General features: G+C 42.5%; 1 protein-coding gene across 11 annotated transcripts in view; it reads right to left on the bottom strand.

Moving 5' to 3' along the window:
* The window catches only part of DOCK10 (dedicator of cytokinesis 10), a 215,165-nt gene that overhangs the window by 139,267 nt on the left and 54,026 nt on the right, over positions 1 to 21,872 (bottom strand). For 2 of the 11 annotated variants that reach the window (XM_082221661.1, XM_082221662.1), the window contains exon 1: positions 17,138 to 17,422. The exons of 8 other annotated variants lie outside the window; for them this stretch is intronic. In XM_082221661.1, the coding sequence (XP_082077787.1) occupies positions 17,138 to 17,299 (162 nt within the window). In that variant the 5' untranslated portion in view covers positions 17,300 to 17,422. Of the gene's footprint in view, positions 1 to 17,137; positions 17,423 to 21,872 lie in introns of those variants that run through there. One more of the 11 variants, XM_082221663.1, reaches the window with a different exon arrangement.

Raw genomic sequence — 21,872 nt, 5'->3', positions numbered from 1 at the left:
AATTTTTAAAATGAAGCGTGTGTTTTTTAAAATTACCCTAGCAATGAAAGCTAAATAGTGTAAAATAAAATTAGGGCAGCTTGAAAAACTTAAGATGGCAGAGCAAATGGTATGACTCAAAAGCCTATCCCAAAAGGCAGGTTTTCAAAACCCACAAGAGACAGAGCCTGCTGGATCTTTCCCAAGATCTTCTATACTTTTGGCACCAGCACCGAAAAGGGCCCGTCCTTCACACCACCTGTCATTTTTTTCAGTGTGGAGGGGATAGAGAACAGGGCCTCTGAGTTGCTGTTAAGAGTTTGGGCAGGCTCATATTTATTTAGTTATGACTTAACCTATCAGCCTCTGAAAGCCTGAGAAAAATGATGAGCCTCTTCTCTTTGCACCTAAAATAATTTCAAGTTTGAGTGGGATACACCTCACTGGGGCAATATAAAGTTGGGGTGAGACACACCTCAAATGAAAAGACAGTCCTTTAATTAACCTTTAAAAAGGAAAAAAGAAATGGACATTTTGGTTAGGCAATTTGACCTTGACTTGTGACCTCAAGGCAGCATAATATACCTCAGAGAAACGATCAAGACTGTATTGCTACCTGGGCTGATTTGGATCCAGCTCAGGTGTGCTGAGAACAGAAGGCATTAAAATGATAATGGATTTGGGGATGGCAGAGTAAGTGGCTGTGTTCGTGCTCGTCCTTTGCAACCCAAATCAGCTTAATCTTGACTGCCGCTGCTTTTCAAGGATTTGTGGAATATTCAGATTCACTGCCGTTTACTATTTCCAGACATGCTTATTTGGATTTCCACACACATAACTCTGAATGGCTGCCTAATGAATACCAGAAATATCTGCAGTAGTTATAGAAAGGATTTTTAAAAAGTTAATTTAGGCAGGAAAGCCCAGCTCAGACACAACATCTGGTTTCTGCAGACTCTGCTTTATACCCAATTTTCCAGCTGAAATGACTGAAGCAGAAGGAGGTCAAGTCCTTTACCCAAAGTCACATTGGTTTCTCAGACAGATATATTTCTCTAGTTCTTAGCAGGGGATCACACTCATTCACCATCTAAGGCTTACGCTTGATAATTTCCTACGTAAGCTACTCTCTAGGAGGCTTGCAACACAACAAAGTATATAAAAAAGCACTTTAAAATAAAATGAAAAAACTTTCTTGGCCATTCAACTCCAACGAGGTGTATAAAATACTCCATAAACAAATCCATCAAAATTGAAAGCATTCCTTAAAAAGGAGGTCTTCGTAAACCTTTTAAAATTAAAAAGAGGACAGATCTATCTGAGTAGGCAGTTTCAAATAAGGTGCTACCACTGAGAAGACCCCACATCTTATTTACAGCTTCCAGACACACCACTGAAAAACAGGACACCTGAAGCAAGGCTTCCTTTGGTATGTTTTAGGGCTGTGCAACTGTATTCCAAACTGAATTGGGGGCAGCTTGGGTCAATTTTGGTGGCCACAGGGTGAGGCGAGAGTGCCCCACTCCAAGTCACTTTGGAGGTCCAGGGAGACAGAGTTTAGAAACGCTCATAAAATCCCAGACGATTGTCTCAAAAACACTTTAAAAATGAAGCAAAAAGTCAAAGATACACCATACAAGGAAAAGGTGTGGGGAGCGGGTAGGAGGAGACCTTGCTTATTTACAAACTCTCCTTCCAATCCAAGGCTAGAATGCCAGGGTGGGGAGATGGAGAGGTGGGCTTTGCTTATTGAGACAGCGGTCTTGCTTCCAATTCTTCTCAACTAGAAAGTCTCATTTAACATCTTCCCAATGACAGTGCTTGCAGGGAGAGATGGTGAAGCCTTAAAATTATGAGCTTTCCCTTCACTTGCTTCACTCTTTCCTTAGCTTTTCTCGTGAGAGGAAGCTTCAAAGAGTTGATCAGCATTTGGTTGTTTTATATTCAGCTTTTCTTGTTTCCTCCTCTAGTCCTTAGCATACCATTACCTACTCAGCCTTATACCTGTAAGTTTTCCCAATCCCCTTTAAAATAACATGTTTGTTGCCTGCGTCTTATCTTAGCTATTCAAGCTGTGCTACCAACCCATCTGGAATTTTGGCCCTATTTAGCAGTCCCCTCTATAGAGGCTACCACTTTTACAAATTACAAATAAGCCTATGTAAAAAACAAACAAAAAAAACATTTACGGTGATTTTGATTTCTCAACACAAGTTAATGGGATTCCTTAAAAATTGTTTTTCACAGTCTGGAACTGAGGGTCAAGTTGGGTCAGATTAGGATCAATATGAATCACCTGAATGGGATGCAAAGTGGGGAGCTGTGCACATCCTTCCTATGACTGGTGGAATATGGAAGGTATGTTCCTTGAGATACCTCAGATTAAAGTCATTAGGGGTTGTCTTCTTGCATGGAAAAAAAGTTATAGAAAAGTAACATGGAGCCAGTTTTGAAATAACTTTTACAACTTCATTCCTGGACAAACAGAAAGTTTGACCAGTTTTCCAGAAATGTAAAATCAGAGGTGATTGTACTGGTGTCCCTCACATATAGGACATTGCTTTCAGAATTGCATCAGTAGCCTTTCATCAACTATTTGACAGTATTGTGTTAACAATGAGGAAGCCTTCCAGTGTTGGGAGTCTGTGCAGGGAGATCGTATTGACTCATCCCTGGATTAATCTGGGTGATCCATGTTTGATTGCCACACAAAAAGATACATAGATTTATTTGTGAAGCACAAATTGCCACATGAAAAGTTATGTGTGTGTTGCACCAAGCTAGGGCCTCAGTGCATACAGAATATGCACTGTTCAAAAATGCCATTTTCCTAAACACTAAAAGGCTGTGGATTAATTTTTATGAGAAGATACAAGATTTCTTCTTCTTTTTCCACTAGCATGAGCTCCAAACATGCTTACTCATGGGAAAGTGAATTATTATCTGCACAAGCAATCACATCTGGAATCAAAATAATCGTTTGACCTCCTCAGAGCTGAAAGTTTTGAAAGAGTTCAGCTGCCATCCTAAGCATGCTTATTAGGTAGTTTCACTGAACCTCAGTAAAGGCTTATTTCCAAGTCAACATCTTTGGAATCATACTGCATGTCAGAAGGGTCAGAAATTGGAATGCTAAATGGAAGATAAAAAAATCTGGCTGTAGCCCCAGTCCTTCCAAAAATGTATTATGTAGTTAAGGATGAATTATTCTGTCACAACTCACATCCTCCCCAATACATTTTATTATGATGACCCTTAAATGACACAAAGCAGGATCTGTGGAATAAGGAGACAATTTTTGTATTCTTCACAAATACATTTCTCTTACTTTCAAGCACCAAATAAGTGAGTCACATAGCTGAAGATGCATTGCCTGTGTGAGGAAATAAAATTTAATTTTGTATATTTTCCCCCTCCATGTAGGATGATCTGGAGTTCTGTGCAAAGTTTCAAGTACAGAACACAAGAATCCTTGAATTAGCTTTCACACGACTGTATTCTTTGGGAACAACCCTATGCACAAGAAGTTGGCATAAAACAAGCTGGTGTAAATTAAGCCCATGTAAAGTTACACCAGATCCAAACCTCATTCAGCAGCAACAGCTGCTGCTGCTCTGTCTAAACCTGGCAGAGGGAAAGCAAACCTTTAAAATAGTGTTCTACACTGGCTTGCCAGGTCACATGACTGAGCTGAATGGCCTTTGGGATCCATCCTAAACCTCCTCCTTCTGGTCTCACTTCTCCACTCACCTCCAGAACTCCTCTTTTGAGGAACTTACACCAGCTCAAATGAAACAGTGAGCTTTGGTTCAGCCAACTGAACCCTGAGTGAGCTGGGAACAGCAAATTATGCCAGCATAAAGTTGGCTGAGCCAGGGGTTGGGACTTAAGAAAGGCTAAGCCCAGATGAACCAGGAACCAGCTGGCTGAGTTGGAGATCTGATGCCTCCTAAAATGTCCATCCCAGAAGATCTTGTCATAGGATCACCCCATAAATAATGCATATAGGCATATCTGTTTTTATTCTCACACTTGATAATGCAGATATAATCACTAGCTTCTGTTTCAATACACAGTTTTCAGGCTCACTTAATATAGTGTATTCCAGAGAATTGTTGAATTAATAATTTGCAATCTGTTTGTCCTAATAATTTATTTCATTATTGTAATGGAGTGCTGTTGGTCAGGGATGGTGGGTGGGTGGGGGTATAGTGGTAGTCCAACAACTTCTGTAGGGCCACCATTTTTCTATTTCTGGTTTGCTTTTCTTATACCAAGAAGTCTCCTGTTTATCTTTACAACTCCAAAGGCTTTCTCCACCATGGCAATTCTTTTAGGATTGGATGGTGAATCTTTGGCCTTCCAACACCCATCACCCTTGGTCATGCCCATGCTGGCTGGGACTAATGAATAATGGAGTTTGATGGCCATGCATGTTTTATAGAATGCCCCTCCCAAGCAAAGTTGTCTTTTTGACATCAGGCAAAGTCATTTTTTATTTTCTCAAGCCTTTCAGGGTGGAATGTGATCTGGGTGATTAGGCTTATTGACCCTGCTGTATTTTTAGGCTAATCTGCCCCCCCCTGACTTCTATTGTTCTGATTTATTGTGACAGGTGATTTTTATTTTTATTTTCATGTGATCCCATCACTCCCACCTGGTAGTTTAACTTAAAACTAGTAAAGGTAAAGGGACCCCTGACCATTAGGTCCAGTCGTGGCCGACTCTGGGTTTTGCGGCACTCATCTCGCTTTATTGGCTGAGGGAGCTGGCGTACAGCTTCCGGGTCATGTGGCCAGCATGACTAAGCCGCTTCTGGGGAACAAGAGCAGCGCACGGAAATGCCGTTTACCTTCCCACCGGAGTGGTACCTATTTATCTACTTGCACTTTGACGTGCTTTCGAATTGCTAGGTTGGCAGGAGCAGGGACTGAGCAACGGGAGCTCACCCCGTCGCGGGGATTTGAACCGCTGACCTTCTGATCGGCAAGTCCTAGGCTTGCCACCCCTACTTAAAACTAGGGAAGCCTAAAAACAAAACATAAATAAGCCCTGTGAAGTACTTTACATCCAGAGAAGCAGTGATTGTACCAAGGTCACCCAGCCAACTTCATGAATGACTAGAGATCTGTCTCTGTGATCTCAGACAAGATGCTATCTACTTCTTTTTTTCTTATGGCAACATTACAGCAAAGCCAAATGCATACCATACTCGTTTCATTGTTTGTTTCTAAACATTACTGATTAGTTCACTTTTGTTCATATATATACACTTCAGTTGCTTTTGTGAAAGAAAAAGCAAAAGAGCCAGCAAATCTGATTAGATTTACATCAGAAAATGACTCCTTTGTATATCCTGACTCCAGTGCAAACGGAAAAACATTTCCACAGTTATTCTAATTTTGTTTATCTGTAAACAACTATGGAAATTCAATATCTGTTGAGGCGGTTATGATTCCTGATGACCGCGTGGCACAGACAAAAAGTCTAAACAATCCAGAATTGACTTTGGTTCAAGGAAGGCTGATGTAAGCACAAGTAGTGTCTATAGAGGGCAGTTCTACATGTTACAAGGAACATGCAGGTGCTGTTGAAAATGACAGGCCTGTGTTGAGTCACTCTCCACAATACACAGTATTCATTTTCTGTAACTTAAGGGAAGTTCGAGCAGTGCCAGCTCTGGGTTTGGGGGGATCTTTAGGCAGGAAGCTCCCGGCATGGGCTGTTTTTGAATGGGCCCATCTCTTCCTTGCCACTGTTACTTCAGCCCACGTGCTTGCACGCTTCTGCTAGGCCCAGTCTATACATAGCCAGAGGGATGCTGCGCCATCTCTCCAGTCTGCCTACTGTTTGAGTCCTGGAGAGGGTATGTAAACAGGGTGATAGCCACAAGGAGGAACAGGGCCTGGAGGCTCGGGGGGCCAGCAGAAGTTCCTTGCATGGTTGAGAGCCTTGTTGGCTACCCAGCAGTGCTGATCCCCAACACCAGCCTAGTCCTGCTAGCTTGCACAAAGGTAGGCTTGTCAATAACTCATTCATTGCTTTCTTCCTTACTGGGTGTTTTATTGATTGAACAAGCCAAACCCCATTCAGGCAGTACATTTTGCAGCAGGGATGGGGAAAAGAGGATGGCCCTCCATCCTGTTGGATAACGGCTCCCATCCACACTGACCATTGGCTATGCCAGCCAGCCAATGGGAATGGGAAACACAACGTGCAGAGGCCAAAGGTTTCCAAAGTCTGATGTGGACAAATACTGTGTTTTTCTGTGTATTAGACAAGGTTTTTTGACTCAAAAATCATGGATAGTGATGGGGGGGGAGCTGCGTGCCGCCAGCCAGCTGGTTGGTGAGCGCACAATTCCCCCCCCCCATGCATCTGTGGGAGGTGAGCGCTCTAGGGAGTGTTTCCTGCAGCTGCGTGGAGTGGAAGCTGCATGCCACCAGACAGCTGGTTGGGGGCAAGCGCACTAGGGAGCTTCCTGCCCACAGAGGTGTGGGGAGAGTGGCTGCCCACTTTGCCAACCCCCCATGATGGGGTGATGGCGCACGTGCAATATAGGGGGTGTCTTATACACAGAAAAGTACGGTATTTAGAAACAAAATTGCACACTAGCATTTTCCTGCCATGGTTCAAAGCAGTTTTGAATTGCATATACTTAGTCACAAACATATCAAAATGGTAACTGGGTTTAGTCAGCACTTACAAGTGGGGAGTTGCTGAACAATGTATATCTTTACTTATGAAGTGTAGCAAGGAAACTTTAGGAAGCTAACTGATGCAAGGTTGTAACACTTACACATTTGAAAACTGTTACTTCTTCACCTTCTCAGATTTTTCTCCTCAAGTGTTAAGCAAACACAATTTATTGTCACTTTCCTTCCCCTTTTGTCAATAAACTGTCAAAAACCAGCTTATCCTTAGCCAGTGCTGCTGAACGGTTTTGAACAATCATGTCTTTTGTTTTAGATATGATGTTTCTCCTAATGCAAGACCGAATTGTGTTTGGCATTGTTTATATTCACATTTTGTTTGCAACCCAGAAAAAGCACCCTTGTTAGTTGTGTTTTCTCCCCCTCTTGCTTAGTCTCGTGCTCTTAGAGCATGTCTTAAATGGATGCAAACCCATGCCTATATGCTTCCAAGGATATTGTGAAAATACGCAACACATTCAACATCTGTCTTTATAGCATCCAAATCCCTTTCTAATTTTCATTATTCTCATCAAAAGACTCCCCAGTTTAACTGAATGACCATTCACCTTTGTGTTTCCAAATACTAGTAACGAAATAGAAGAAGTGGTGTTCATTAGCGCTGTGGATAGAGGAAATACACCACTAATTTAAAGAAGTAAAATGGTTTCTAAATATAAAGCTGTCTTGGGGGCGTCATCATCCAGCTATAAAACTGCTATTTTTCATAGGGTAATTAGCTCAGGAAAATACTATCTCTACACGCTGAGTGATTATAGTTACTGGAAAACACATGTTGATCATGATTAAAAATACATTCTAGTAGTAAAAAAAAAAAGCAGCAATAAACTATTTTGGAAAAATGTTTAAAACCGTTGCAAAGGCAGAGATAAACACAGAAGGTCAGCTTATTCACTCTCATAAGTGACAGGACTCAAAGGGATATTTCCTCCCTAAGCATTTACGGCTGCCAAATTTTGAGTTGGCCCATTTAAATATGCTTTAAACAGCCGTCTGACCTGAAGCAATTAGCAGGATTTATTATTTATCTCCATGATACAAAAAGCTTCATTGGATGATTTCTTTATATGAAATAGCTATTCAAGGTCCAAGAGCAACGCTAGGCCAGTTTTTTTCTTCTTCTTGCTACTTGGCAATCTTAAAACTGACAGGGATCTGTACTGAGGGAATAAAAAATGAGTCTTTTATTGGGGATCCATGCAGCATCTGGCTAATTCTGAACTCGAGGAGACCCGGACAATATGAAAGACAAGGCCATTTCCCACCCATTTGCTGTTTCTGTCCAGAATCTCTTGAAGCTATAAAGAGAAATGAAACAATTTATTCCTGATACTGAAACACATGAACAACCTAGAATTGGCCCATGAGCTACCTAGAACTGACACACAATTCGAAGCCTCAGCTACTCTTACATCCAGAAAGTATATGAATACCAGGATATTTATCAGTGAGTGCTTGCAAACCTCAAAATCGCCATCATGGATCAAACTAGAGCATTGTGCCATTTGTTCCTGTTTTATAAATGCCAATTAGAGTAGAGGATATTGAACTACAGGTCCATCAGCAATGGGGAACCAGTAGCCCTTCAAATATTGTCAATAGCCTGATGCATTTTGAAGCCATTGCATAGGGCCACAATCCAAATCCCTTATCCATTGGGCTGGAGTGGGTTTGAATGAGGCAAAAGCATTCCTCTACCCAGCCCTGCCTGCTTCTGTCAGTGCAGAGGGCCTCAATGTGCCTACTTAAACAGTGGTGGGTTGAGTTAGTTAGTGGTACTTTGTGGTAACCTTTGAAATGGGGTGTTTTTGAGGGTAGGGAGAGGGCAGCTGATCCTGAGCCAGCTCTGTTTGCATTATGCCACAGCAATGGGCCTGATCCAGGCCACTTTGCTGCACTAACCTGAGTGGTGGTATAGCAAAATGGCATTGCTGTCCTGTGGCGATCACACAAGGTCCCCAGACGTTTGACGGTCTATTGACCCTGTGCCACCACTGTGTTTGCTTTCTTTGCTGCCACCAACCCATGTCTCTCGGGTACACACGGAGTCCAGACAGTTGTTAACATTGACAAATAATCAAGTTTATTTTTATAAGCAACTTCAACTTCAAACTAATTATCCCAACTATCTATCTGACTCCACATAACAGTTCCTCTCACCACACAACTCGACCAACCCACAGACCTATCCCCCCCCCTCTTCCTTCTCCAACTTCCAACTCTCAACTAACTTCCACACAACACCAAGTCTCACTCTAACTCCTCCCCTTGGGTTCCCACTGGCCAATCATCTTCACACACATTTAACACTTTTCTTATGACCCACCAGGGACGCGGGTGGCGCTTTGGGTAAAACCTCAGCGCCTAGGGCTTGCCGATCGCATGGTCGGCAGTTCGAATCCCCGCGGCGGGGTGCGCTCCTGTTGCTCGGTCCCAGCGCCTGCCAACCTAGCAGTTCGAAAGCACCCCCGGGTGCAAGTAGATAAATAGGGACCGCTTACTAGCGGGAAGGTAAACGGCGTTCTGTGTGCTGCGCTGGCTCGCCAGATGCAGCTTGTCACGCTGGCCACGTGACCCGGAAGTGTCTTTGGACAGCGCTGGCCCCCGGCCTCTTAAGTGAGATGGGCGCACAACCCTAGAGTCGGACACGACTGGCCCGTACGGGCAGGGGTACCTTTACCTTTACTTTACTTTACTTTACCTTATGACCCACCTAGGAGGTAAATGCCACATGCCACCTTCCCACAACCCTTTTAGCCCTGACCATCACAAGCAGTGGGGCTGTGGATGCAGAGGTGGCTTCACTGCTGCATTCAGCCCCACTGCTGCTGGGCAGGGCATGAAGATTGTTCTGCCTGTCATGTTTTAGTCACATTGAAATTAATGGGAGTTCAGTGTTAGCCATGACTCACTTGCACCATTGATTTCACAGAGGATAAAACTTGATCAGCTCAATGTGGATCCCGCCCTCTGTATTTTCCTCTGCCTCCTGCTCGAGGATGTGCCTTGGTGGACACAGAATTTCCACAGGCCTAAAAGCCATTTGGTGGAGTTATGGAGTTGCAAGCTGAAAGGCACAATTCCAGAGACTAAATCTGCCAGGCTCCACGAAGCTGAGTCCAGCTGCAAGAATCCAGGCTCCAAAGTGTGATGCTGATGATGTCAGTGGAGCTTACTCCACACTCACAGAAGGACGTGCACCCCATAAGAAAGCACAGCGAGTGCTGATTGCTTGATGGGAAGATCTGCTCTGGAGCCTGTGCCAGAAACAGCTTAATCACTCTCCATTCAGGTTCCGTTAAATGTTAATTCCCGAAGTAAGGTAAGATGGTAGTTAAATGCGCAACATCGAAGGATTTTCTAGCAGGATGAGGACTGCAGAAAAGAAATTTCAGGCTAATCATCATAATAAGGAAATTAGAAATTGAGGTATTAAGATAGACCAATGAGAGACAGTGGTTAGAAAGCAGATTATAATAAACTATCTTTTCAATAGCAGTGTGCCAATTTAATTAGGGCATTTTACATTTGGCTTCTCCTTCCCTGAACTCTTAGACTGCCTCTGCCTCTTGATCTTTCTGCTTTATCCCCCCTCTAGTTTCCCCTCGAAGCTCTTCATTTCTGGCGTTTTCTTTTGCTTGGCTGACTTCCTCATCTCGTCTCTCTACTTTATGGGTCTGTTCCTCAATCAGCGCCTCTCTTGAAGAAGTGCCTGTTTGCTTCCAACACTGAGTTTACAGACTTTTGCTACTAGCCAGAGTCCTGGAGACAGCTTCTAAGTATGTTTACACCTATCCAGATTAACTGCACTGAGCTGGAAAAAAAGACAAATATACACTCAAGAACAAGTCCAGCTTACTTGACACGCCAAGCAAATGGGTTGCAGCTGAAAAACAAACATGTCTGGTGCAGCTTCTTAGCTGAGAATAGATTAAAAGTAAAATTAGCCTCTCTGCATCTGCCTAAAACTATGTGACACCAACTATAGCTTTAACTCTTTATAACTGGCTTGAATTGGGACCAAAGCCACATTTGTGGATTCTATCTCTCTCCCCCCCCTTTCTCATTTTTATTTAAGCTCAATCTGACAGTAAAGTAAGTAAAACACAATCTTTATTTTGTTCTGGCTTTCCTATTTCCCATCTCTCTTCTATTTTTGCAAAGACAACAAAAAAGTTACTAGCCTGCAAAAAAGAAAAAGCTGGGAGTAGGCTTCATTGAGGCTAATAGGTTTTCTTTCCATGCTGGCAGCAGAAGAGGAGAAACACTGCTCTCCTTGCCTCACATGGAAACATAGACATGCTGGAGCCAGAGTAAGTGGTAATGTGTAGACAGCCCAAGTGGGCTATTGGAGGAGAGAGAGATTAATCTGTTCCTTCTCTACCAACCTGCTCACGTAGCTGCATTAAACAGGTGAGTCCTTAAATTCAAAGCTAGCCTAACACCGTCTTTCTATGTTTATTCTAGGGCTTCATTGGATACCGACCACTTTTGGGTTTTTACTCCAAAACTGGCAATTTCTGCTCTCATTGAAATGTCTCATCCCAACCAGTAACTTATTCCCCCCCCCCCAAAAAATATTCACTTTTTCCCAGTCCTGTTCAATACAATTGTTTCCTTGGGTGTTGCTTCTTCAGCTTTGCATACGCACGTGTGCCTTCCATACCTGCTTATTTCTAGCCCTTGAATAGTCACATGGGTAATTTCAGTCAATCTGAATGAGATAATTTCATGATGCTATAGCTGAGTGGATACTTTTGATTATACTAAAAATATTCATTTCATAAAAATCATATAATGCTTGACTTTTTAAAATAAAATAAAATAAAAAAGCCTTGGCTGTAGTCGTTAATTCTCAGATACAGAGAGCATCTATCTACTGTATTTCTTTTATATCACTATGTTGTCTAAACAGAAGCCTGGCAGTATATGGGCTCAGCCTGTGATTGCTTCGCATAACATTATCTCACATAGGAACCTTCAGTCTAACTTAGGGGTAGCCAACATGGTACCCTGATATTTTTTGGCCCTCAGCTCCCATCTTCTCTAACAGTTGGCTGTACTGGCTGGCACTAGTCCAATCATGTCTGGAGGGCACCAAACTGCCTACACCTGGTCTAACTCATGACTTCCTACTACCTCCTATGAACTACCAGTAACACTCCTGTGATCCTCCTAAGTGCCTCCATTAGGTTGCACAATCTTTAGAGCAACACAGAAGACTGGGATGTGCAATGGCTTCAAGTACCTAGGCAACTACAGTGGTACCTTGGGTTACATACGCTTCAGGTTACATACGCTTCAGGATACAGACTCCGCTAACCCAGAAATAGTGCTTCAGGTTAAGAACTTTGCTTCAGGATGAGAACAGAAATCGTGCTCCGGTGGCACGGCAGCAGCAGGAGGCCCCATTAGCTAAAGTGGTGCTTCAGGTTAAGAACAGTTTCAGGTTAAGTACGGACCTCCGGAACGAATTAAGTACTTAACCCGAGGTATCACTGTATTCACTTTAGACAAGGTAACATACATTGCTACAGACCTTTCCCAGTGGAAATCTTATTTCCTGTTATAAGACCATTGACTTTTGTGGGGAGAAAAGAACCACACAGGTTAGAAATAAAGCATCCCTTCATCTTCCTGTGCTGAAAAGCAGGAAGCCTAGTATCTTTTCAGCTGACCCAACTCCTAACAATCACTCTGACCTAATGCTAAGTCTCCTGCACAAAGTCATATGTTTATTTGTGATTAGAAAATATTGGAGAGAACACAAAGCAGTATTTGGAGCTGGCATCTGAGTGGCTACTCATTGATTGGAAATTGTTCTAGGATGTACATAGTGTTGCTGTACTAGTGTTTTAGGTACATCCACCTGGAGTATCTCATTGATGGATGCATTATAAAAAACAATCAATAAATACATCAACTTTAATAATTAATAAATATCATTATGCATCAAAACTTCTGAGTACACTAGAAAGCAACCAAATTGGAAAATCACTGTCTCTCTCAGATAATACGGCATACAATGTCTGACTAAGTGTAGCAACTTTGAGGTCTTTGGATGAAGCCCTCTAACAAATAATAGTAAGCCTTACCGTGGTTCAACCATTTAAAGTTTAATCAGGTGCAGCTATTTAGATGTCTGCTTGATAATTCCATCCACGCAACAACTGATCTTATTCTCAAAGAATCTAATGAAGGAACTGAAACACAACACACAACCAAGTCACACAAGTAGCCTCTAATGACAGTCTCAAGTGGCTGTCCAAATTCACAGCCCACCAGCGGCGTAGCGTGGGTTGTCAGCACCCGGGGCAAGGCAAGTAATTTGCGCCCCCTAACCCGGGGCAAGGCAAGTAATTTGCGCCCCCTAACCCCTAACCTGCCGCTGCTGCCAGCTTCTTCTTGCTGCTGCCTGGGCTGGGCTGGTGTGGTTCTCTCCCGCGCTCAGCGCTACGCTGGGCGGCCACTGCACTGTCCCTCCCCCAGATAGTCCCTCGCTCTCTCTCCGCACCGCACGCCTGGCACCCACCCCCTCCACAGTGGGCGGCGACCCAGCGGCTTGGGTCGGATTCGCACAGCCAGCACTGCAGTGAGAGTGAGTGAGTGAGCCAGGTAGGGGCAGAGAGCTGCGAGTGCGAGCGCGCCCCCCGCAGATGTAGCGCCCAGTGCGGCCGGCACCCCCTGCATCCCCCACGCTATGCCACTGCAGCCCACTCAGTCTCACAATATTTGGGTGTATTTGCTGAACAAGGCACAAATCCTGTTTGCTACCTCATCTTCTAGAAAGAATAAATACTTCAGGTTCTTTTGTAAATTTCTCTGTTCTACAGGAAACAGAATTTTAGCAAACTTCTTTTTAGATTGCTTCTTATGGACTCTGAACTCAATAAGAAGGAAGTGACTGAGCTTCTAAAAACAGAGAAAGGCTATTCACTGAAGTACTGTACTGATATGAGGCTATGTAATTACACAAAGGGTACTATACAAATCCTATAGAAATCAATGCCTCATTATTTTTTTTGCAAGGCTCCTGTGACTTTAAACAGTTGCTTGATCAACTTCCATAGACTGGTTTGGACAAAGAGGAATGGTGGGAGGAACCGGCTGGGAAACCCCCAAGGGAAGAAGGCTCAGAGTCCAGAGAGTGGTGATGGGACAATGAGTGGTCAGAGAGAAAAGAGGAAGAAGACTGGGAAGAGGAGGTGTTGGAAGCTGAAGAGGTAAAAGGTCTTAGTGAGATGGGATAGTCTGTGGCAGGGAGGAATCCAGAATCAGAGCAGAAGCTGAAGAAGGAGAGGGAGGCCAAGAGATGAGTCTGGCTGGTGCAAAGGCATGGGTGTCTCCCCCTCCTGCTGTGACAAACTCCACCACCCCAGTCTGCAAGAACCAGAAGAGGCATGTAAAGGATGGAGAAGTTAACTTCATGCAGGCATAGTCTCAGATTGCTTGGGAAAAACCCTGTGGGGAGGCAAGGACCCTGTCTCAACAACTGTTTCATGGGGGCAAGACTTACTGGAGGTGAGTTGTTCTGCTCATTAGGCCTGACACTCCTATGCAGATCCTGTTTTTGCTAATAAAGAGTTAACTCCAACTTGCTCAGTGTGATTTACTGCTGGCTCACTCCTGTCATCAATGTATATTTGTTAGGATATAGTTCCGTCTCCCTGGCAGTATCCCAACAATATTAAGTGCTCCCCACAACCCCCTCCCATGCAGCTACAGTAATGGGGAGAGATTAATATATGTAATTCATATAGATGATTTAAAAACATAAGAGCTTCCAGATGGGGAGGAGATGTTGGTAACTATTGTATCACATACCTTTCACTGGTTTTAAATGGTTTTGCATTTCTACTTTTTATTCTAAGCAAGGAAGTAATTCTATGGAAAAGTGTTCTATTATACATTCATAGCTTCCACATTAATAATAAGTTTTCAGCTGATGTCAATGAAAACAGACAAACTGAATACATTTGGTGAGAGCTCCTCATGTGCCTTTGAGCATTGAAAAAAAGACCACATTTTGTCACAAGTAAGTTGCTCTGTGGTTGAATTTCACAGCTCTCCAGGGAAGGCTTACCCAAATAGGGAGCTACTCCACCAACCTCAATGTATGCTCAGCCAAATAAATTGTTTCAAAACATTGTTACGTATGCCACCCCAAACTCTGCTGAATGGCTACATGAGATTCCAGGGGTGCCAGATGCTCACCCAAGGTTGTGCTAACCAAACCTAGTGCAAGACAGCACCTTTTTCTTGCTGCACAGCCTGCCACCATGACCTTGGCAATGTCTCGCCTAGTTGATGATTTCCACTGACTTGCTTCCAGCACCTTTTGCCATTCTTAACAACTTCTATCTCAGTTGAGGCCCTGGCATCTTCCCTTCAATATTCCAAATATTATCTAAATTCTACAATTTATTCAATTGTATCATTCACTAACATTGCACCCCGAAACCTGTAATAGTATCTATTTTCTGGCCAAACACTTGCATTGTAAAATGCTTTCCATGTAAGAATATGAAAGCAATATGTAGGTTGTTCATGTGCACTATTTCAGTGTAATACCTGTGTTTTAGAATTTCTGCTCAGGAAGCTCACCAGTGATGCATGTCTTTAAGAAAGAAGATAAGCCCTGAATGGAGGCCAAATTTTGGCTAAACAATTCCTCAGTGCTAGGTGTTAGTGAAATTGCCTTTCTCAGCAGGCCTTCTCAACCATGGCATCCCAATCAGGGAATGCTCTTCCCAGAGAATTCCATCTTTCCCCCCTTCTGGTGCTATGATAATGCATTAAAATTTTCCCAAACCTTTTGCACATAATTTTAGTCCTACTGACTGTTTTTTATCTGGCTTCTAAGGTCTTGCTGCCTTTTAGTTCTTGTGTTCACTGCGATAATCTGGATTTGTATTGTTTATTTTCACCCTAATGCAAACCATCCTGGAAATGAATTCACCTTAGTTAAACCATCCTGGTATAAATATATCTATAATAAATCAATTACAAACAGAAATGTTCATTAAAAGAACGTGAAATTTTGAAACTTGCAAAGACAGGCCGCTGCGGTCCATAAAGAGAAATCCTTCCTAAGGCAATTTGTGCTAACAATGGTGCTAATAGTAGTATCTGGGTGATACTTAGAGGATACCTGGAATATCCTTTGTTAAAACAGGGAGTTAGCCACAGAGACTGCACAGTCCACACTTGTACCACAATAGTCCATGTCAGCTGTCTAGAGTGGCAGAACACAAGTGAAAGCTAAACATGTATTCTGCAGGGACAGAATGTGCTGGTATCCAATATGAACCATGTAGACATAAGGTATGAGTATGGGACTAAAAACACACTTGTCCCCTTTTACATTCCATATATCTGAATGTCTATGAATAATTAAGAGGCTCTTTGCTATGGAGCAGCATTCTGGACTATCTACTCAGGTGCAGTGTGCTGCAGGAACCTAAATGATATTCACCGATACTTTACCCTGTGGGGAAAGATGTGCATAACATGTAGAACTGAGCAATATTAACACGAGGCAACATCATACCTGCCTTGAGACTTTGCAATGTACTAGTGCATCCGAAAACACTGTGCTGTGGTCATGGTAACTGGAAATAAAATGCTGAGAACTAAACAATCAAGACCATTCTTTTTTATACACTAATAAGAAATAATAAGAAATTCAGTTGAACTGTTTTGGGGAATGGAAAGGGGAGCAGGAGGGTGGTCTCATTTCATTGTGCTCTTACTCTGAAATCTTCTGCTTGAAAAAGCCAATTCTAGCCAATACCTAGTTTAAATTGGAGGTACATCTCTGAGCCCGTCACCACGATTCTTTTCAACCAAAGCAAAATAAATACAAAGAGATCTCTTGTATTCATTCATAATCTAATAAGTCACTCTTAATGTGGAAAAGCCTACTGGCAGGGTAAAGAAATCTCTAGCTCCCGTAAAAACAAAACAAAAAAACACCTTTAAGACTAAAAGGAATCATTTGCAACAATTGGCTGTGAGGAACTATGGGAAGGTGCTAGGAAATCACTTTGCTCTATAATATGGCTGTGTCTATACCACTGAGGCAGAAGTTTTGAAGGAAGATGACAGAAGCACTATAGAATTCAAAACAAATTATAGTCAAAATAAAATGATGCTGTTTGCAGCAACTAGAACAAAATGCAGAAAGAAATCCTGTCAGATAGCAAAATGCCCCTTTCTCTATTGCATACAGACCTTTCCTAGTTTCAGCTGCAGAGAAGTGGAAATTGCACTCTGTTAGGTAACAGGCAGAATTTCAATTAGAGGGTTTCACAGAGTTTCAAGCATGTTAGCAAATGCTCTTTTCTCCTCTTCTCCCCCACTCTCTATCTCAAGTCAAGAAATCACAAAACAATTGTCCTAAAAACCCCTCTCAGCTGTCACTGTATGCAAAGAGTATACTGTACCATTATGATGAGAGTTCTGGGTCTGCTCATTTCATCATCACTATCCAGAGGCAGGATTTCATGTGACAATTCCTCTTGCCGTCTTCTACAAATATGTGCACAGTTCCTCTGTACCACTGAACGAAAGGCTTGAAGCAGAACAATGCTGGCAGCACAGCCCATAGCTGCATCCTGAAGCCTACAAAATAACTTCTATGTTTATGCTATGTTTGAAAAACAGTAGCTCCTTGTCCCTGAAAACAGCCTACAGTGCAGCTGCAGCCAGCCAGCTCGCTCCAATCATTTCCTTGAGCTGCAATCATCTGATCACAACCAAATAGCTTGGATGCAGATATAGGAAAGATTTGATCCACTGAAACAACATAACACACACAGACACACACACACACACACACACACACACAGAGAGAGAGAGAGAGAGAGAGAGAGAGAGAGAGTATTAAGGTCCTTTTTTTTGCAGTAACTGTTTCTGAAAACACAGAACAATTTTTTTTCTTTAGCAATAATCCTCCTCCTCCTCCTCCTGATCCCAGATTCAGAGAGCTGAAAAGTATAAACCAGCTGTTTAATAAAAAAAAATCTGGCAAGACTCATTTAAATGCCTGTTAACAATCACACAGAGGAAAATCAGCAATGACAACCATAAGGAGGATTAAACAGTGATGACTAAAAATGAAATACTTTGTTGTATTGCTTTATTAAGGATGAAAAATAAAATCCAGCTTCTGCTTCATTGAGGCACATAGGCTGGTACCTTTGGATGAAAGTGTTTCATTTTCTCAAACGAAATTAACATGTCAAAGTATTAAAACATGATGGGGGGGATGCAAGATAATAACAATAAATGGGTTGCACAGCTCATGCCCGAACATCAATGGCTTCATGAAAAACACCACTGTTTAGCTATGAAATGCTTCTCAAGACTAGTTTTTTTGTGAGTGATCCCACACAAACACTTCTGCAGACTGTGGCATTTTTTTATACTGGCAGAGGCAGCTTGTGTGTGGCAAATCTTTCTACGAGGGCTCACTTCCAAGGAATTAAGCACAGATTATCTCTCCACCCACCCACCCCCACAGCCACCACCACCCCTCAAAAGAAAAAGAAAAAAGCAAGGTAACCAACTGGGAAGCATTAGTAAATGTTTTATTGCTAATAATTAATGCAGAGAAAGAAACAGGGTTTGAGCGGTTAACAACTTAGTATTCTAACTGCTGGCAGAGAAGTAATTGAGAAAGCTGCTAAAAAGAGGTGCTTAGAAACCACATGACCCTGTTTGGATAAATATCAAGATCTTAATGGTACAGTTGTGTGAGGTAAGAGTACTTCAGGGAAAGTTGGCACTAAGCCTCGTTTCTCACAAATGAAGAGAGCTGCGAGTGTTGCAAGGAAGATGTTTTCAGAAGGAACAGCATTCTTGTTTCTATGCTTATTTTCTTACTATCTGCAGTCACATCTGTCTTCACTTTTAAAACATTGTTTCTGTCTACACACATGCGCGTGCACACACACACATGGCCCTACTGCTTTTGTAGGCAGTGGGAGCCTTGCCATTCACTTTCATGGGGACTTGAGTAAGCCTGTAATTCCTGTTGATGTAATCTTTGGAATGGCTGTTTCATAGAATGGATTGTTTAAAAAGAGAATGGGGCTGCTAACACTGTTCTCCGGAACCATTTTACACAGGGGTTGATTAGGATTTAATTGCTCAGCAATCTGTCACAATATGGCAGCATTTAAATGAAAATATTTACCAGGGCCATTAAATGGCTCGCTTTTTTAAAAAAAGGCCTCCTGCCCACTGCCAAATGTTTCTCTTTGCTTGTATCAAGAGTGAACTGACTGCAGTACTTTGATCTATTCTCTCTCGCTCTGTCATGTATGCATATATGAGAGGCAAACAGGCATAGTAAACAGCATTTGCATCTATCCGCCTTGAGTTTTGTTAGCATCCTTCCAGGAAACGCTTTGCTCCCCCTCCCCCCCAGGTCATCTCACTAGAAAACTCCTTCTCTTGAATCATGATCTGGCGCATAGGAAAGTTACACATTAGAAAAGTCCAAGGCATACTTTTTTGTGCTTAGCAGTTTCATTTCTTCAAATACACTTGCAGCAACACAGTGCTGTCATTCCAGCTTCAAAATGGGATGCCTCGCTGCCTCTTGCCTGCCCCACTTGTCCTTTCATTACTTTCCTTCTGCACATTAGGATGAAGCTGACCCTTTTGGGAGATAAGAGACTAAAATAGTTATCATTGCTGGTCTTAATAGCACCAGTCTGAGTTTGACTAACTTCCATTATGGTGTATGTAGTTTGCTCTTCTAGTGTCTGCTGCATGGCCTTGGGCAATATTAATGTCCCTGGCATGACAGGCTGCTGCTGTTATTTTACTCATATCATACTGGAGTGCTTGGTTTCTATGGCAACAAGGCCCAATTTCACCATGCAACTGGATGCCAGACAATTCTTTTCCAAATCCCTTTGAAAAACTAGTGGAGGAAAATTCCCACAGAACTGAACAGTCCTGGATCAGGTCCATTCTCTTTAAATGCTTTAATAAGGAGACAGAGAAGAATTGCTCGAGATACGGCTAGGAAGCAGCTGTGGCTTATAATCACTATAAAGAAGTATGAAGAGAACAAAGCCTACCCCAAGGGAACAAGACAAACTCTTTGTAATTCATAGAACTGTAGAATTGTAGAGTTGGAACGGTTCCTGAGCACCATACTCCAACCTCCTGAAATGCAGGAATCTCAGTTATAGCACCCATGACAGATGGCCATCCAACCTCTGCTTAAAAATCTCCAAGGAAGATGAGTCCACCACCTCCTGAGGGAGTACATTCCACTGTTTGAACAGCTCTTACTATCAAAAAGTTATTCCTTAAGTTTAGTTGGAATCTCATTTCTTGTAAATTGAAGCCATTGGTTCGGGCTGTTCCCTCTGGAACAAGAGAAAACAAACTTGCTCTATTTTCCATGAGACACCCCTTCAGGTATTTGAAGATGACTATCATAGCTCCCATCAGTCTCCTCTTATCTGGGCTAAACATATCCGACTCCCTCAACCATTCCTCATAAGGTTTGCCTTCCAGACCCTTTATCATCTTGGTCACCCTGATGTGTGGGTGACAAGCCAGAGGAGTTTTGTGCTTCAAATTAAGGCAACTGTAGGCCAAATGGGTTGCAGAAAAGGAAAGCAGCAACTCCACTTAGTTACTGTTAACCAGCCATTTATTTACTGGGTATCTTACAAAATTATCTTTATACAGGCAGCAATGTATAAACTAGATTTGGAGATCTGGAAGGGCCCAGTTAATAATCTACTGAAGACTTCTTCAACCTGGTGTCATCCAGGTAGTCCAAACTGGACTACAATTCTTTTCATCTCTGGCCAGCATGGCCAATGCTCAGGGATGCTGGCCACAGTAGTCCAAAACATCTTGAACAAACCAGGTTACTACCCAAAAGGTAGGATGATCCTTTCACCCAGATCCATCTAGGCACATGCCGTTTGGACTATGGTGTTCTGGGGCATCACACTTTAAGAAGGAAGGAGGCAACCTGGAAGGGATGCAGAGGAATGCAAAACGATGATGAGCACTGTGGCAAGCAGTCAAAAAGTTGAAGGTGTTGGGCATGTTCAGTCTGATAAAAATAAGATTGGGGAAAACAGAATCATAGAACAGCAGCATTGGAAGGGACCATGAGGATCATCTTGTTCAACCTCCTGCAATGCAGAAATCTTTCACCTGTTGTGGGGCTCAAACCCACAACCCTGAGATTAAGAGTCTCAAACTCTATTGCCTCCATGCCAGAAGAAGTGTTCTGGGCTGAAGAGAGGAAGACAACCCGTCAGCACAGCAGGTCAACTATTTGGGCTTGAACCACCAAACTTTTTTTCCTTCCAAAATTGTCACCCTCTCTAGCAGATTCCATTGGAAAGGCCCATATAATAAGTCCCGCAGTCTTATTTCAAAATTAGATCTCTTCAACTTCTCTTGCTTTAGGTCAGATTCTGTTCATATCCTTTCTGACTGTTGACAGAATTTATTTTTGTAAGATTGCACTTTTTATCTTTCGGTATAGCTTTTCTGATTGAAATTACTTAGCCAGGGATCACACAAGTGATGAAAGGCAAGATGTAAATTGAAACAATTAGTCAATCAGTCGGTTGGCAGTATGGCCAAAGTCTTTATGCTTAAGTCGTATGAGCTCCATTCATCTGTAAAGCAATACGTCTAAATTGCTATATTAAATCACCAAGGAAAAACACCTATTAAAATCACCTTGATTCAAATCAGTTACTCATACATTCATCCTATCTCATTGTTCTCAGTGCCACAACTAACATTTTTCCATTTGCTGGATTGCATCTTATTTACCGGGTATTTATTGCATTTATATTTCACCATCGCCCCCTCCTCATCTAATGTTCACATCAACCTTGTCCAGTAGGTTAGGCTGGGAAGCATGGACTGACTCCAGGTCACCCAGTCAGCTTCATGGCTGAGTTGGTATTTGAACCTGGTCTCCCAGGTCCTAGACCAATACTCTCCCAACCACTGCACCACATTGGCTCTCACGTATTCTTATGAGTTGAGGACTCCTAAGAACTAGAGGCCAAGACCGGTGATTTGCAGTTCTGAGAATGAGATCTGTAGCACTCTGAATGTGCTTCAAGAGCACTTTTAAAATATATGATATTCATTGCTATATGTTGCAGCTAGCTACTC

The sequence above is a fragment of the Podarcis vaucheri genome (assembly GCF_965113315.1).
Source record: "Podarcis vaucheri genome assembly, chromosome: 5".
NCBI lineage: Eukaryota > Metazoa > Chordata > Lepidosauria > Squamata > Lacertidae > Podarcis > Podarcis vaucheri.
This window is presented reverse-complemented; position numbering and strand designations above follow the sequence as displayed.